Source organism: Neoarius graeffei, chromosome 1 (genome assembly GCF_027579695.1).
Source record: "Neoarius graeffei isolate fNeoGra1 chromosome 1, fNeoGra1.pri, whole genome shotgun sequence".
Lineage (NCBI taxonomy): Eukaryota > Metazoa > Chordata > Actinopteri > Siluriformes > Ariidae > Neoarius > Neoarius graeffei.
Genome location: NC_083569.1, coordinates 98486634 through 98505094, shown reverse-complemented (window position 1 = coordinate 98505094; position 18461 = coordinate 98486634). Strand labels below are relative to the sequence as shown.

The 18461-nt window shown below is 41.7% G+C and overlaps 1 protein-coding gene across 13 annotated transcripts in view; it reads left to right on the top strand.

Moving 5' to 3' along the window:
* The window catches only part of LOC132875318 (adhesion G protein-coupled receptor L2-like), a 407634-nt gene that overhangs the window by 55448 nt on the left and 333725 nt on the right, over positions 1-18461 (top strand). For all 13 annotated transcript variants that reach the window (XR_009651878.1, XR_009651883.1, XM_060912544.1 and 10 more), the window contains one exon: positions 7559-7778. Coding sequence is in view for 11 of the 13 variants with exons in the window: in XM_060912544.1 (XP_060768527.1) it covers positions 7703-7778 (76 nt within the window). In the remaining 2 variants the exon portion in view is untranslated. The remainder of the gene's footprint in view (positions 1-7558; positions 7779-18461) is intronic.

The following is an 18461-nucleotide window of genomic DNA, read 5'->3' as shown; positions in this document are numbered from 1 at the left end:
CCGCCCATGTCATGTATACCACATTTTGGGAATTTTCGTCCATGGGGGGCGCTGTTTTTGGCCGACGCAATTTCTCCAAAACGGGTTTTTGGTAAATAATTCCATAATGCTTTTCCTTCACACCACTACCTTGTGATAGTGCGTTGCTGTTGTAGACACTTATTTCTCCAACTCATAATCGCTCATGTACAGCATAGCGCCACCTTCTGACATGGGAAAAACCAAAACATTTATTCTTCAAAAATCTATCTCTCATCTTCTATTTACTCAATTGTCATCAAACTTCATAAGCAAACTCTTCATAGCTCTCCTGACATATCCGCCAAATTTTGTGCACTTTCACCCCTGGGGGTGCTGGTTATGGCACACACGATGTTGCAGCTTCTGATTGGTCAAACTTGGCAAGCAGACTCTTTACGGTATTTCGCGGGGACGCATGCCCCCGCCCCCACTGGCCGCTGGCGCGAGGGCCCGTCAAGGCCGCTTGCGGCTTTAATTATTATTATTATTCCTTAGTCGCGGTCGCTGTTCGGCCTTTTTTGGGGCACTTCCTGTGGACGAAAACGCGCATATTTTGGATCATTTTATCGGCATCCCCTACGCTACTCAGATCCAAAACCCCAGATCTGGGCGGGGCTCTGGGCCTCTATAGCGCCCCCTAACGCCTTGAAAATTTTGCCTTTTTTCGAAGGCTCCTGGTTGCCATATAGTTTGTCGTAGAGGAACGAAATTTGGTTCACATATGTATCTTACTGAGACGAACAAAAAAAGTTCTATGAATGCATAGCCACGCCCAACAGGAAGTGAGGTAATTTTACTTTTGTGCGAAATGCATGGCCACGAAGACGGCGCAACTCCTCCTAGACCGTTCATGGGAATGTCCCCAAAATTGATACACATCATCTACAGACATGGCTGACAAAAGTTACTAAATACGTTTCACGTAGGATAAAACGTTCAGAAGTTATACGTCGATCAATTTTCACTTCAAAATTTTACATGCTAAAAAATTCATAACAAATCTTCTAATTGCTCAAAACTGCTCATACTTCACACGCAAATCACTCATTGGGCTTCTGACATGTTAGCCAATTTCTGTGATATTTCGCCACTGGGGGCGCTATTTTTGGGCAAAAAATCCAATCTTTCCTCAAATTTGGTCAAACTTCACGGCCACCCTCTTACTACCTCCCATGTCATGTATACCGCATTTTGGGAATTTTCGTCCATGGGGGGCGCTGTTTTTGGCCGACGCAATTGCTCCAAAACGGGTTTTTGGTAAATAATTCCATAATGCTTTTCCTTCACACCACTACCTTGTGATAGTGCGTTCCTGTTGTGGACACTTATTTTTCCAACTCATAATCGCTCATGTACAGCATAGCGCCACCTTCTGACATGGGAAAAACCAAAAAATTTATTCTTCAAAAATCTATATCTCATCTTCTATTTACTCAATTGTCATCAAACTTCATACGCAATCTCTTCATAGCTCACCTGACATGTCCGCCAAATTTTGTGCACTTTCGCCCCTGGGGGTGCTGGTTATGGCGGAAATGATATTGCAGCTTCTGATTTGTCAAACTTGGCAAGCAAACTCTTTTCAAGACCCTTATTGGGGCGCTTGCCATGGTCGACAACGCACGAAATTTGGCTCCTTTTTCTTAGACTGCCACCGCTACTGAGAACCAAAAGCCCAGATCCAGCCGGGCCTCAGGGCCTCTATAGCGCCCCCTAACTCGTTGTGATTTTGGCCTCCCGCTTTAAGGTGCCTGGTTGCCATGTAGTTTGTAGGAGTGGCGTGCCATTTGGTACGCATATGTATCTCACTAAGCCGGACAAAAATGTAATGCCAATGCATTAGCCACGCCCAACAGGAAGTGAGGTAATTTCACTTTTGTGCGAAATGCATGGCCACGAAGACGGCGCAACTCCTCCTAGACTGTTCATAGGAATGTCACCAAAATTGATACACATCATCTACAGACATGGCTGACAAAAGTTACTAAATAAGTTTCACGTAGCTTGAACCGCTCAGAAGTTATACGTCAATCAATTTTTAATGCAAAATTTTACATGCTTAAAAATTCATAACAAATCTTCTAATTGCTCAAAACTGCTCATACTTCACACGCAAATCCCTCATTGGGCTTCTGACATGTTCCCCATTTTCTGTGATATTTCGCCACTGGGGGCGCTATTTTTGGGCAAACAATCCAATCTTTCCTCAAATTTGGTCAAACTTCACGGCCACCCTCTTACTACCGCCCATGTCATGTATACCACATTTTGGGAATTTTCGTCCATGGGGGGCGCTGTTTTTGGCCGACGCAATTTCTCCAAAACGGGTTTTTGGTAAATAATTCCATAATGCTTTTCCTTCACACCACTACCTTGTGATAGTGCGTTGCTGTTGTAGACACTTATTTCTCCAACTCATAATCGCTCATGTACAGCATAGCGCCACCTTCTGACATGGGAAAAACCAAAACATTTATTCTTCAAAAATCTATCTCTCATCTTCTATTTACTCAATTGTCATCAAACTTCATAAGCAAACTCTTCATAGCTCTCCTGACATATCCGCCAAATTTTGTGCACTTTCACCCCTGGGGGTGCTGGTTATGGCACACACGATGTTGCAGCTTCTGATTGGTCAAACTTGGCAAGCAGACTCTTTACGGTATTTCGCGGGGACGCATGCCCCCGCCCCCACTGGCCGCTGGCGCGAGGGCCCGTCAAGGCCGCTTGCGGCTTTAATTGTAGTTTTTGAGCTTACTCTTCGTTCACTGTTTTATCATAGTTTTTGAGTCTACTCTTCGTTCACTGTTTTATCGTAGTTTTTGAGCTTACTCTTGGTTCACTGTTTTATCGTAGTTTTTGAGGCTACTCTTCGTTCACTGTTTTATCGTAGTTTTTGAGCTTACTCTTCGTTCACTGTTTTATCGTAGTTTTTGAGTCTACTCTTCGTTCACTGTTTTATCGTAGTTTTTGAGCCTACTCTTCGTTCACTGTTTTATCGTAGTTTTTGAGCTTACTCTTCGTTCACTGTTTTATCATAGTTTTTGAGTCTACTCTTCGTTCACTGTTTTATCGTAGTTTTTGAGCCTACTCTTCGTTCACTGTTTTATCATAGTTTTTGAATCTACTCTTCGCTCTTCGTTCACTGTTTTATCGTAGTTTTTGAGCTTACTCTTGGTTCACTGTTTTACCGTAGTTTTTGAGCCTACTCTTCGTTCACTGTTTTATTGTAGTTTTTGAGTCTACTCTTTGTTCAATGTTTTATTGTATTTTTTGAGTCTACTCTTCGTTCACTGTTTTATTGTAGTTTTTGACTCTACTCTTAGTTTACTATTTTATTGTAGTTTTTGAGTCGACTCTTCGTTCACTGTTTTATCGTAGTTTTTGAGTCTACTCTTCGTTTACTGTTTTATTGTAGTTTTTGACTCTCCTCTTCGTTCACTGTTTTATCGTAGTTTTTGACTCTACTCTTTGTTCACTGTTTTATCGTAGTTTTTGACTCTACTCTTTGTTCACTGTTTTATCGTAGTTTTTGAGTCTACTCTTCGTTCACTGTTTTATTGTAGTTTTTGAGTCTACTCTTTGTTCAATGTTTTATTGTATTTTTTGAGTCTACTCTTCGTTCACTGTTTTATTGTAGTTTTTGACTCTACTCTTAGTTTACTATTTTATTGTAGTTTTTGAGTCGACTCTTCGTTCACTGTTTTATCGTAGTTTTTGAGTCTACTCTTCGTTCACTGTTTTATCGTAGTTTTTGACTCTACTCTTTGTTCACTGTTTTATCGTAGTTTTTGACTCTACTCTTTGTTCACTGTTTTATCGTAGTTTTTGACTCTACTCTTCGTTCACTGTTTTATCATAGTTTTTGACTCTACTCTTTGTTCACTGTTTTATCGTAGTTTTTGAGTCTACTCTTCGTTCACTGTTTTATCGTAGTTTTTGACTCTACTCTTTGTTCACTGTTTTATTGTAGTTTTTGAGTCTACTCTTCGTTCAACATTTTATCGTAGCGTTGAGGCTACTCTTCCTTCACTGTTTTATCATAATTTTTGAAGCTACTCTTCCTTCACAAAGATCCTTATTTTGTAGACTTTGGTGAGGAGGTTTGTGACTCGCTAACAGGAAAAAAAAAAAGCACTCGTGGAGATTCTTCCAGGTTCACAAAATTATCAGGATTTATTTACAAAAATTGTTCATGGTTGACTTCAAGCAAAAATAAAACAAAATTAACTTTTAATTCAGTAGCTTAGTGGTCAACAAGCTGTTCCACTCCTCACTCCTTCCACACAAAGATAACGCAGCGCTCAGTTGACATCTATCAGCACATTATGCATGCTGGATGACCTAATTAGGAGGAGGAAAGACTGATCCAACATATTTATATTATTTACTCATATTCCAAAGCTTAATATTTAATTACAAAATTACTTTTCTATCATTACAAAAAAATACAAATCTATCCTGAGTCAAATAATAATAATAACAATAATAAAATAATGATAATAATTAATATTTCCAATCAGCTCAAACAGTAGTATTTATTATTTTATTTGGATCAATCAACACAGACACATTAAAGTTATACGGCCTTTCGATTTCATAAAATCGGTGAAATTTAGTTCCCTCTGAAATTTAGTCATTGTGATGTATGTTTATTTCTGTAATATCTCCCAAAATATCAGGCCATTCTGTGGCTGGGAAGTTATTTAATTTGAGCGGACTAAAGCAAATAATGTGCATGAAATCGCTCGCTTCTTCGCGCAGTCAAGCAGACAGAGGAAGTCCGTGTGTGTGTGTGTGTGTGTGTGTGCGCATGTGCAGGTTTACCTTTGACCGTGCACTGACAGTTCCATCATTCTGTTGCTAAACGAACAGCTGATCACACCGAGGTGCTCGCTGAGCGCCGATATTTATTAGTTTGGTCCTGCGTTTCCTTTCCTTCGCATATAACATAACATCTTTTCTAGGGGTCGACCGATAATCGGCCTGGCCGATATATCGGGCCGATATTCTGCATTTTTAGGGTTATCGGTATCGGCCATAATTTCCACCGATATGCCGATAACATGCCTTTTTGCAGCCATTTCGTTCCTAACGCGACTGTCACTGCATGTCCTTTCCTGCACTCGCCTCTCTGAGTTCAAGAACACGGTCCCGCCCACCACAACATCTGATTTGTTTGGCACAAGAGATATAGCCAATCGACACGCGCAGCTAGACACTCTGAACTGTTTCAAGGCGCCCGTATCAAGGTAAGGACACGCTGCTTTTGCCGCAATAAGTCACAAACACATAAGTTGCAAAAGCACAACATCATTATATGTTTACATTCTTCATCTACTACTCGTTAAAATTGTCCATTTGCATCTGTGTAGCCAGGCAAACTTAGCTTACGGAAGGAAGCACTTGAATTAGCCTACAACCAACTAGTCTCGCTGAAACAGCATAACGTAGGCTGCAGTCATTTTTAAATCCCCGTCTGGAAACGTTGTGAATGTGTCAGTAGTTCTACTCGAACAGTAGAATGACAGCCATACAGAGAGGCGGTCAAGGCAACTTTATAAAGCGCTGTTTGAACATTTAAACAAGCCAGGTGTGACTAGTATTTATAATTCTTGCGCAAGTGATTCTCCTCGCTAGCGCTTCTGATTCGGAAAGCGATATACTCTTAAAGGAGCAGCCGCTCCTAATAGGGAGTGATAGCCGACTTTACTGTATGTTTGATTTTACTTTTTAAAAAATGCTGCAGGCAGCTCCCTACACTTGATTTGTTATTTAAAAACTACTTGAAGTTGGCAAGTCTTACTTAGTTCTTAGTGTAAAAGAATCCAGAGTGTATTTTCATTTATTTTCCACTGAAAATGGTGAGCTGTAATATAGTAGGCAGTGATTTATTTTTTTATTGGTGAATATTTATTTTATTATTATTTTATTTCTCATTTTATTCTAACTAATGTTTGACTTTATTGTACAAATGCTGCTGGCATCTCCCTGCACAAAATTTCATGTTCAATTTTACAATTAAACATACATTTCATGGATATGAAGGTCTGTGTCAGTATGTGCTATGTTTAATTTCATGTGAATTATGTTTACATTTATCGGTTGCACATATCGGTTATCGGCGTCCCAATTCCATAATAATCGGTATCGGTATCAGCCCTGAAAAAAACATATCGGTCGATCCCTAATCTTTTCTTCTCGCTTTCTTTCCGTTACTGTAGTCGGTCTTTGACGTTTAATTCGCACGCTCACGTCCTCCATTTTTCTCTCCTGTTTCAAATTTGTATCCCACAATGCCTTGGGCGAACGGGAAAAGCCCACCATGTCATGCATAATGTAGTATCTTGTATTGCGTCATGGTGAAGCAGGAAAAAATAGTGGAGAATTTAGGGCCACATGGCCTTAAATTCATTAATTGTTCCGTTTTAAAATAAAGCTAATAAAATTGGAAGCCTGTGATTCGAATTCAGTAGCTTTCGGTCCATTAAACGAAAATACCTGGGTGATGGGGAAAATTCTTTTTATGACCTAGAGTTGAAAAATCTGAAAGGCGGCCTAGCTTTAATATAATTGATTAAATCTGTAACATACAGTGGATCATACAGTTAAACAGTAACTACATCATAAATTCATGATCACTATTTGTCAATAATCCCTTACAAAACACTAGCAAAGCCATTTTCATTGAGGTCTAACATTTTGTAGCCTGGACGGGAGAACGGCATGATTCCTGTCTGTCCCAGCATTTGGAGAGACAGACTCAGATTTACACACATTTTGTTTTGTCTGCATAAATCTTGTAGTGCGTGTTGGAATTTGATTTGTTGGCCAGAGAGTGATCCAGGATGAAAAAAATAATCAGTGGAATCTGTCTCCATCTCAGATTTTAAACGTTTTATAAATCCCATGGTCCTGGCACTGTTTTCAAACTGATGGTCATCACTTATAATGGTTCTTTCCTTGACGTATTCTAGAAAATGTGTGTGTTTTTGCATTGAACTTGCTTGAACTCTAAAAAAAAACCCACACACACACACAAAAATAAGAGTAATCATGATATACTCTCATTCAGGTCTGGTCTGTACCATGACATTTATTCCTTTTACGCCCCCTTTTTTAATTCTCATCTCCATTTAAACCTGACACCTGAAATCTGAGTCGAATTTGACTTTTTATTCTGTACAGATGTTTCTCGTGGACATCATTTACGCAGCTCTGTTCTCCAGAGCATTAAGAGGCGAGAGTAAAAGAGCCCATCAGATAGCGGTCCATTACAGTCCAGCCAAAACAGTCCTCTGAATCTTTGCGTTTTATTTTCCACAGACGAAATATGTCATTTGTTGATTGAAACAGATGCACATTTCGAACGATCTGCACAGGACACGCAGGCCTGTTTGTGCCTCGGTGTCACCGTGTGAAATGGTAATGGTGACGGATTAATACGCTGGAATTTGGTTGTGTAGGGAAAAGCAGATGGCGGAACTCCTACGATTCTTCCATTGGAATAATCAGCCTGTCTTGTCTGTGCTTTCAGGTGGAAGATGACCGGTGAAGGTTTTCGGCGAACGACCACTCACTGACGCTCACTGGGCCTGGATACATTTCTTTCCCCCTACATTCGTTTCCTCTCATCATCATCCGTCTTGAAACCACTGTCACTGGCATCTGGAAGAACAAAATGGCTGCTTCACTGTGTAAATGTCCCCTGCTGTACAGCCTCCTGTTCTCACTGGCCTTTTATCAGGGCTCTCAAGGTAAGTTTCTTCACACAAATGTCTTTTTTTTCCCCCCAAACACATCCGAATCATGGCGCACACCTGATGTTTTTTCCTTGCTCACAAACAAGCGTGGATGTTAAATCGAAGTATCTTACGCTTGTACCGCTGATGGGTTTAGATGATGTTTACGGGATTAAAGAGGAATTTAACACTGCTTTTCCACATTGTCCTTAAGGGCTCGCAATCATATACTTTCCATTGGGACTAATCCGGTTAAATCATGCAGATTAACTCGGAGGAACTGCCGTAATGGTGGATGAGGTTGAGTTTGAAAATGGGGATTTTTTTTTTCTTCCTCCCTGCAATAATCACCCCCTTTCTTGCGTCTCGGCATAAAATATCGAACTTGGCTGCCGGCCAAATGGCGGGTTTGGGAGGTGAAACAAATGTTTGTAATGCTCTCGTAAGAAAACAGCGGCCTTAATTCATTCTCTCTGTGACTTTTCGACTTTGATTAGTACGTTTGGTTGTAATTACAACTTCGGCCACAGAATAGCTTTCTCTAAAACACAATCGCGCGCACACACCAACATCTCATCTCATCTCATCTCATCTCATCTCATCTCATCTCATCTCATCTCATCTCATCTCATCTCATCTCATGTTGATGTGTTTTCAGAACAACAATTATTTCTCCTTACTCTTTCCCAGGCTCTGATTTTTTCTTCTCCTTCTTTTTTTAGAACAAAGCTGATTTAATCATGTGTGTGTGTGTGTGTGTGTGTGTGTGCCAAACATTGATTACTGCAAAGCACAAGTAAAAGAGGCTCACTTTATAGCTCGTTTTTTTTTTTTCCCTTTCCTTGTTCTTTCACACTGTTGTGGCTTTCTATTTTGGATGGAATTCATCGTCGCGGTGGGAAATAATTTTGTTTTGTTTGGTGCGGCGCAATTGGCACATTTTCCGTGATAGTCTTTGCAGTGCTGGCGGAATTTGAACTTTTTTGTGAACATAAGCTGTAAACCTGAAAATAAAAGCTTTGCTGTTGGGAAAGAGCGATGGATTCGGGCCTGCCTTTTCTCGAAGGCACTTCCTTCGGTATACAGGAAGGAAAGGTTTTCAGTTTCACTCCACGTGAAAGTTCCAAGCTCGATGAATGATCATTCAGTCATCCATCAATCCAGGAATGTGTGTGGGTTTCACTGAAAACAATGTCTTATCCATCTTTGAGCCATTTACCTCCACCCCCCCACCCCCCGGTCTACTCGCTCGACTTTTTTTTTTTACCCCCCCCCCAAACATAAACCACATTTCTTTGGAGGCCCTTGCAAAAGGGCCTCTCGGTAATTGCTTCTCATTTTGTGGCTGATGATGTTCTTTGTGATCGGCTGTACAAAACCGTTCTTTTGAATACTCTTGATGAAATTCTCAGCAAATCTCCTTTTTTTCCCCCCCTCCTCCGAGATGCAAAACCTTCCCTGATTTTAAAGCTAGACGGCTTTCGATTTCATAAAATCGATGAAATTTAGTTCCCTCTGAAATTTGGTCGTTGTGATATATGTTTTATAGGCCATTTCTGTTCTGTGGCTGGGAAGTTATTTCATTTGAGGGGATTCCTGTGCATGAAATCGCTCGCTTCTTCGCGCAGTCAAGCAGACAGAGGAAGTCCGTGTGTGTGTGTGTGTGTGTGTGCGCATGTGCAGGTTTACCTTTGACCGTGCACTGACAAGTCCATCATTCTGTCACTAAACGAACAGCTGATCACACCGATGTGCTCGCTGAGCGCCGATATTTATTAGTTTGGTCCTGCGTTTCCTTTCCTTCGTATATAACTTAACGTCTTTTCTTCTCCCTTTCTTTCCGTTACTGTAGTCGGTCTTTCACGTTTCATTCGCACACTCGCGTCCGTCATTTTTCTCTCCTGTTTCAGATTTGTATCCCACAATGCCTTGCGCGAACGGGGAAAGCCCACCACGTCATGCATAATGTAGTATCTTGTATTGCGTCATGGTGAAGCAGGAAAAAATAGCGGAGAATTTAAGGCTAAGTGGCTGTAAATTAATTCATTGTTCTGTTTTTTTTTTTAAACTAATAAAATTGGACGTCTGTGATTCAAATTCAGTAGCTTCCGGTCCACTAAACAAAAATAACTGAGTGTCGGGAAAATTCTTTTTATGACCTTTACTTGAAAAATCTGAATGGCGGTCTGGCTTTAAAGAACAAACGTTAACAGGACACCAGCGTTCACTTAGGATGGCGGTATTTTTTTGGTCCAAGATCTCAGCAGGACTCCACACTTTGGATGTTTACAGCTAGCAGGTCTTTGTGGATAATAATAAAATTCTATGATCCTTCATGGTTACCTGACGTGGTGCGTCTTGTTAAGCACAGAGTGGTGCTTCAGAGTGCTTTTAAAGTGCTAAAAGGTGGTGTTGCTGGATGCCAAACTCCCTCCTAGAAGCCGTAATCCCTGTCAGACTTGCACACAACATCTGTTAAAGAAAACTTAAACATGCCTTGAAGAGCTGTATCACAATGGGGGATCTGAGTTCCTGGGCTGGAGACGTTGACGTCACGCGACAAAGATAGGGCATCCTTAAAGGTATGTCTTTGCCTCCTGCCATGCTGGTAGAAATCGACATAATTGCATTCTTTCAAAGCCTTTGTGCTGTGTTTGTCGTACCAAACACTAGGACGCATTTCCTCCGAAGCCCTGCAGGGCGATAACTGCATCGTGTGATGCAAATGGCTGGACTGCAAGGCCAGCACGAAGATGGATGAAATAAATCTCCATCGTTTCAGAGTTGACAAGAATGAGCGCTAATTCCCGCAACCGATGTTTGTTATGCGTTTTCAAAAAGGTTTGGATGGCAGACAAAAGCCTGGGAGCCGCCTGCTCAGCTTGGCTTCGGCTTCTTTGCCAAGTCCGTGCGAGCGGTTGGGAAGGAGGAGGTGTTTGAATATATTGCGGAGCTTGAGAATTAAATTGCAGCAGCGTAAACAGATAGAAAACACCTGCACCTTGTGACACTGTAGTTCTTGGCTGGTTTGCGAGCAACAAAATATTTTTCTTGTTCAAAATCAGCTGACATCCGATTCAGTGGGAACTCGGTTCTGCTACGGATTTACAAAAAAAGAATCACAAAATACCTCCAGGTGGATGGCATGACAAAGAAAGCAACAGGAACATACAGAACCCACGCGTTATTTGATCCGGCCGATGGAATTCTTGGAATTGGATCAGATAAACTTTATGAACTTTGGCTTGTAAAAATATTTGAGTTGAGCATATTAAAATAGACTGCGGCTCCTGGAGGGCTTCCTGGTTCACGGGCTATGATGTTGACTTTATACGCTATAGCTGTAAGATCTAATAACCTTGCGTTTTGTCAAAACTGCTGCCACTGCACCACTGAGAAGGGAACTTAAAGTCAAACTGCTCCAGGGTGCTGCACTGTGCCAACCCTATGTGCCCTACCACTCAAATAAATCAGTGACCCTCCTGTTATTAAATAAAGTTTTTTTTTAAATTGAACAGAGAAGACCAGACCTATAAATTCACAACTCTCAGATGGCTTGACAGCACTTCCTTCCGAGAAGGGCTTACGGCTCGCTGGAGCTTGCTAAGCAATGGGCCAGTATTTCTAGTTCTCATTACAAAAAGAGTGAGCTATGCATCTGTTCTCCGCCATAAATGTCCACTCCGTCATCCTGCTTTTACGCTCCATTTGCTTTTGTTTTGTTGTAGCTTCTTTGTCGCCCAACCCTGAATCATAGGGGTACGTGATGTGATGTGATGTGATGTGACGGTAAGGTTGCGTATTATCATCGTATCGCCATCGCCATGGGAGATTCACAGTTAAGCAATAAACTGACAAGCCAAATACAAGCACACAAGAAATATCCGTTGATTTATCCATCGTAGCCCAGCGGAAATCATCCATGAAACAAGACCGGCCCTATCTGCTGCGCCGCAATCCGCCCATGACGGACTTGTTAGCACCGACGCGCACTCACTGCTTTGCACTGTGACAAGCTTTCCAGCTGGCATCGCACGGTGTCGAGGTGTAGATTCCCGAACAGCCTTATTCATAACAAGACGTCCATAACAAGATGTCCTGCTTGCTTTCAGTGGACTTGTTTGGTAAAACTTCTCTCTGATCTTCATTATCTTTATTATCTCATCCCTCCAGCTGGAATTAAATCCGATCACTCACTTCCACTCAGCGATCCTGATTAAAACGTCTCTATCACGTTTCTGATCGACTGCTTCAAGGCCTTTTTTTTTCCTTTTCTTTTTATTATCAAGCCAAATGCTTCCTCGGTTTTTAAACACCGAACCTTACAGCGAATACGGAAATAAAGTCACTTTTTGAACAAGAAAGCCAGCTGAAGTGTGTTTAGGCAAATAGACACAAAACGATTCTCAATATTCGTCGAATCGTTTTCAGCTGACAGACCCGTTCTGTGATAGCGCTGCTTTCTGTAACTCGGAACAAAGCCGATAAAGCGCAGTAGAGAATGAAGAATCATCCTGATGCACTACAAGCAAAAAAAAGTAAGATTTTTAAACAATGCCATCCAGAGGAGCTATTGAGCTGACTGAAAGGAAATGTTGTCCCCCCTCCCCCCCCACACACACATATACACACACACACTCCCCTCCTCCTCCTCCAGCTCCGTACAGGAAAATGAAATGCAGTATTGCCCTGTATGTGGTCAATCTCAGATTTAGAGAGGAGTCAGCCTGAGCAAACTGAAATCAGCACGTTAAACCAGGAGGATTTAAAGGCCTGCCGCTTTCTGCCTCAACCCATCTTTATTATCTGTTTACATCTGATTGTAAAAAAGCCTGATTTTTACACCCGGACGATAAACAGCCAATGCATCTAATGGGCTGCGAGCCACTGCTCGTGGCAGTTTGATTTCAGGGACTTAAGATTCACCTTAAATCTTAACCTCGCCGTCTCTGGTTGCGTTTCCTCTCCAGGGTGAAAGCAACGAGTTTGCAGAGTAATAATCGCATGAATCAGTCGACCTTCTGCAAACAAAACAAAGCACTGTATCCCTTTATATTGCAGCTATCATCTTTGTATGAGTAGTTAAAAAGCTGATAAAGCACTGAATACATCGAGGATGGACATAAAGGGACACTTTGACAGTAATGTAAGCTCTTGGAGTCACTTTTGTTCATCTATCCTTCCATTCTCTTCCCTTTCCTTCCTTTCCTGTCCTTCCCTTCCCATCCCTTCCCTTTCCTTCCTTTCCTTTCTTTCCCTTTCCTTCCTTTCCTTTTTTCCCTTCCCTTTCCTTCCTTCCCTTTCCTTCCTTCCCTTTCCTTCCCTTCCTTCCTTTCCTTCCCTTTCCTTCATTCTGTTCCCTTCCCTTCCTTTCCTTTCTTTCCCTTCCCTCCCTTCCCTTTCCTTCCTTTCCTTCCTCCTTTCCTTCCTTCCCTTTCCTTCCTTTCCTTCCCTTACCTTCTTCCCTTCCCGTCCCATCCCATCCCTTCCTTCCTTCCTTCCTTCCTTCCTTTCCTTCCTTTCCCTTCCCTTCCTTCCTTTCCCTTCCCTTCCCTTCTTTCCTTCCCTTCCCTTCCCGTCCTGTCTCCTTCCTTCCTTCCTTCCTTCCTTCCTTCCTTCCTTCCTTCCTTCCTTCCTTCCTTCCTCTCCTTTCCTTCCTTTCCCTTCCCTTCCCTTCCCTTCCCTTCCCTTCCCTTCCCTTCCCTTCCCTTCCCTTCCCTTCTTTCCTTCCCTTCCCTTCTTTCCTTCCCTTCCCGTCCCATCTCATCCTTCCTTCCTTCTTCCTTCCTCTCCTTTCCTTCCTTTTCCTTCCCTTCCCTTCTTTCCTTCCCTTCCCATCGCATCCCTTCCCTTTCCTTTCCTTTCCTTTCCTTTCCTTTCCTTTCCTTTCCTTTGCTTCCCTTCCCTTCTTTCCTTTCCTTCCCTTCCCTTCCCATCCCATCCCATCCCATCCCATCCCATCCCTTCCCTTCCTTTCTTTCCTTCCCTTCCTTCCCTTGCCCTTCCTTCCTTCCTTCCTTCCTTCCTTCCTTCCTTCCTTCCTTCCCTTCCCCTCCCTTCCCGTCCCTTGGCATTTGTAATGACAAAGCTGTACTTTTTAATGTATAGAAGAAGCACTTAACTTTAATCAAGTTGTCAGGATGCGCTTGCGACAACAGGAAATAACTGTGCTCGTAAAACAATATTTAAACAACACGGCGTTTGTCAGACCTGGACGGCGACGGCGATGTGGATGTGAAGAGCATACGCCTTCATTTAATAAACGTCTCTCTTACTAAGACTCCTTTATTAAGCTCGCATTGTTGTGAGCGTGGAACAAGAGTACAATAACAGTCCACAGTGCGTGTATTTATTTCTACATATGGAAATGCTCATAATGAAAATAGGCAATATATATATTTCCCTTCCACCGGAAATTTAGTTTGCGGACAGCACGCTGAAGAAAATGAAAACGCATTTCGTACAGGAGGTATAAAAAGAAATTGGTTTTCAAATTTGACTGTATTTGCTGCAAGGCCCTATTGCCTTCACTCATAATGAAATAACAAAGCTTTAACCAAATGCAACTAACTGGAATATGTGTTTAGATTTGAAATAGACCCCCAGCTGCGTTAATGCAGCGTTTAAATATCCCAAACCAGGCACACGAGCATGAATTAATCACCAGAGAAGTCAAAAATGCATTCAGTTTGATGTGAAGAACCCTGCAACAGGGTTTGATAATATTGTAACAGTGGAATGCTAATTGGAGAGAGACGCGGTTTCACAGTCAGGTCAGGCTCTTCACAAAGCGCATGCCACTGTTCTCGTAATCCATGTGGGCTGCAGCCAAGCATGATGTCTCTCCTTTTCTTCCTGAGCAGGAGTAGAATAAAAGGTCACACAAGCAAGGGTCACCTGCTAACAAAAGAGTCGGCAGGACTGATTCGCAGGTAAAAACATACCCTGATAATCCGGCCCACTGCAGCTCAGGAAATGCAGCCAGCACTCTGTGAAAGGGGAGGGAGAGGCGGAAAAATGTGCTTGGAAAAAAAAAAAACATGCACAAAGGCTGTTCTTGTTTGATTTTCACTATCACCACTGACCTCTCCGTGTAGCATATTCCCACAGAGAGTGCCCAGGGCCGAGGGGCCGACTCCGCCGTGCATTATCAAGGGATCCGGCCTGTTTTTCATTTCTATGCTTCGGTGATGGTGTGTGTAAGGGGATGATCACACTTAACCTTTATGTTCTGTTGCCATTTACAATGAAATGGCATTTTTTTTCCCGCACTTAAAAGGAAATGGGTTTCACTAAAACGTGAAAGGATTTACGTGAACTTGCTGCATTTAAGACACAGTAGTAATTATTTTCAGCCAAGAGTATAGATGAAACAAGACGAGATATGAGTATTAATGATGACATCACATGTTAAAATATTAAAACTCGCACCCGAACACACACCTGCCATTACCTGGCGCTTATAAACACGTGATGATTTTTGTGTGCATTCCATTCATATAGTTTAGAATATAATACTAATTAATTCACTCATGCGTCTAAACCATATATGGTCATCATTTCCTGTTGTTGATATCGTTTATAATATGAATAATTGAGAAAATGGTGAAAACATGCTTATTTGCGTTGCTGTAAAATCAAAAGAAATTGTCTGGGAGGTGAAACTAATAAGAGGGTTAAAATATTCTTTTTTTTTTTTCCCTGTTCAGCGTTACACTTTCCATGTATGGTCATTATATCCTATTGTTGATATAGTTTGCAATATTGATAATTGAGAAAAAAGAAAAGAAAATCGATTAAAATAAAATTTAAAAAAAGATGAAACTAAAAAGAGGGTTAAAATATTTTTTAGGTTTTGGGGTGGCGGCACGGTGGTGTAGTGGTTAGCGCTGCCGCCTCACAGCAAGAAGGTCCTGGGTTCGAGCCCCGTGGCCGGCGAAGGCCTTTCTGTGCGGAGTTTGCATGTTCTCCCCGTGTCCGCGTGGGTTTCCTCCGGGTGCTCCGGTTTCCCCCACAGTCCAAAGACATGCAGGTTAGGTTAACTGGTGACTCTAAATTGACCGTAGGTGTGAATGTGAGTGTGAATGGTTGTCTGTGTCTATGTGTCAGCCCTGTGATGACCTGGCGACTTGTCCAGGGTGTACCCCGCCTTTCGCCCGTAGTCAGCTGGGATAGGCTCCAGCTTGCCTGCGACCCTGTAGAACAGGATAAAGCAGCTACAGATAATGAGATGAGGTTTTGGGGTTTTGTTTTCTGTTTGGCATTCCACTTTCCATATATGGTCATCATTTCCTGTTGTTGATATCGTTTATGATATTAATAATTGAGAAAATAGTGAAAACATACTTATTTGCATTGCTGTAAAATCAAAAGAAATTGTCTGGGAGGTGAAACTAATAAAGAGGGTTAAATTTTTTTTTCCTGTTCAGCTTTCCACTTTCCATATATGGTCATCATTTCCTCTTGCTGATATAGTTTGCAATATTAATAATTGAGAAAAAAAAAAGAAAAGAAAATGGATTAAATTTTTTAAAAATGATTGGAAGGTGAAACTAACAATAGGGTTAATTTTTTTTCCTGTTCAGCATTCCACTTTCCATATGTGGTCATTATTTCCTGTTGTTGATATCGTTTATAATATTAATAATTGAGAAAACTGTGAAAACACACTTATTTGCATTGCTGTAAAATCAAAAGAAATTGTCTGGGAGGTGACACTATTATTTCCTGTTGTTGATATACTTTGTAATATTAATAATTGAGAAAAAGAAAAAAAAATCAAATAAAAAATGATTTGAAGGTGAAATTAACAAGAGGATTAAAATATATTTTTTGGCATTCCACTTAACATATATGATCACCATTTCCTGTAGTTGATATAGCGTGTAAGAGTAAAAATTAAGAAAAAAAAGCCCACACCATTCAATTGTTTTACTATATGATTAAAAGAAATTGCCTGGGAGGTGAAACTAACATGAGGGTTAATATACAGACATGGACAAATTTATTAGTCCCCTTCCAGCTCATTGAGACGTTGCTTCATTCTTCCTGAAAAGTGATTAAATTGAAAGCAATTGTCTCAGGTATACCTGCATGCCTTTGGTATGTAATAGAGTAAATCAATAAAAGTGTGAAAAGAAATGATTTATTGTTTATTTTACAAAGATATTCTAAAATACCCTGGGCTGATTTCTTGGTGCTCCTAAAAATGATGATAAATCATTGCATTATAGTCATATTTTAAACTGATTGTTTAACGTTAATTATCATCACAGGTGGCGGCACGGTGGTGTCGTGGTTAGCACTGTTGCCTCACAGCAAGAAGGTCCTGGGTTTGAGCCCAGTGGCTGGCAAGGACCTTTCTGTGCGGAGTTTGCATGTTCTCCCCGTGTCCGCGTGGGTTTCCTCCGGGTGGTTTCCCCTACAGTCCAAAGACATGCAGGTTAGGTTAACTGGTGACTCTAAATTGACCGTAGGTGTGAATGTGAGTGTGAATGGTTGTCTGTGTCTATGTGTCGGCCCTGTAATGACCTGGCGACTTGTCCAGGGTGTACCCCGCCTTTCGCCCGTAGTCAGCTGGGATAGGCTCCAGCTTGCCTGTGACCCTGGATAAGCAGCAATGGATGGATGGATATTATCACAGGTGTCTTCAATCTTTTTTATCAGCCATTCAGCCAATTTAAAGGGAGAAAACTTACCACTGTGTAGTTTGGTATCAAATCAAGTCAAGTTTATTTGTATAGCGCTTTTAACAATAAACATTGTCGCAAAGCAGCTTTACAGAATTTGAACGACTTAAAGCATGAGCTAATTTTATCCCTAATCTATCCCCAATGAGCAAGCCTGTGGCGACGGTGGCAAGGAAAAACTCCCTCAGACGACATGAGGAAGAAACCTCGAGAGGAACCAGACTCAAAAGGGAACCCATCCTCATTTGGGCAACAACAGACAGCCTGACTATAATATTAACAGTTTTAACATGTATAACCCTCAACTGTCCTCATGGGGCCGTCCTTCACAGGAGCGGTGCGATAAAACTCCGACCAGACACAGGGCACCAGGATGGATCAAGCAGGTCCGAGGGGCAGAAGAGGCCAGCATCTCAATCCCAGGATCAACATGTAACTCAGAGGGACAGATTGGGGGGGGGGGAAGAGAGAGAGAAAGAAAACACGTTACCATGGTATCATCGTGTGCACCACACTGAAGATGGACCAGACAAAGCAAAGGAGAGAGAGATGTCCGGGGAGCTCAGAAAGAAAATTATAGACAGCCATGTTAAAGGCAAAGGCTATAAGACCATCTCCAAGCAGCTTGATGTTCCTGTGACTACAGTTGCAAATATTAAAAAGTATAAGGTCCAAGGGACTGGAGCCAACCTTCCTGGACGTGACTGCAAGAGGAAATGCAACCCCAGGTTGATCAAAAGGATTGTGTGGATGGTAGATAAAGAGCCAAGGAAAACATCCAAAGACGTTCAAGCTGAAATTCAAGGTCAAGGTATGTCAGTGTCTGATCGCACCATTTGAACAACAATGGGCTCTATGGAAGAAGACCCAGGAGGACTCCAGTATCGAAAGAAAAACATAAAGAAGCCAGACTGGAATTTGCTAAAATGCATGCTGACAAGCCACAGAGTTTCTAGGAGGATGCTGTTTGGCCTGATGAGACAAAACTGGAGGTTTTTGGCAAGTCACA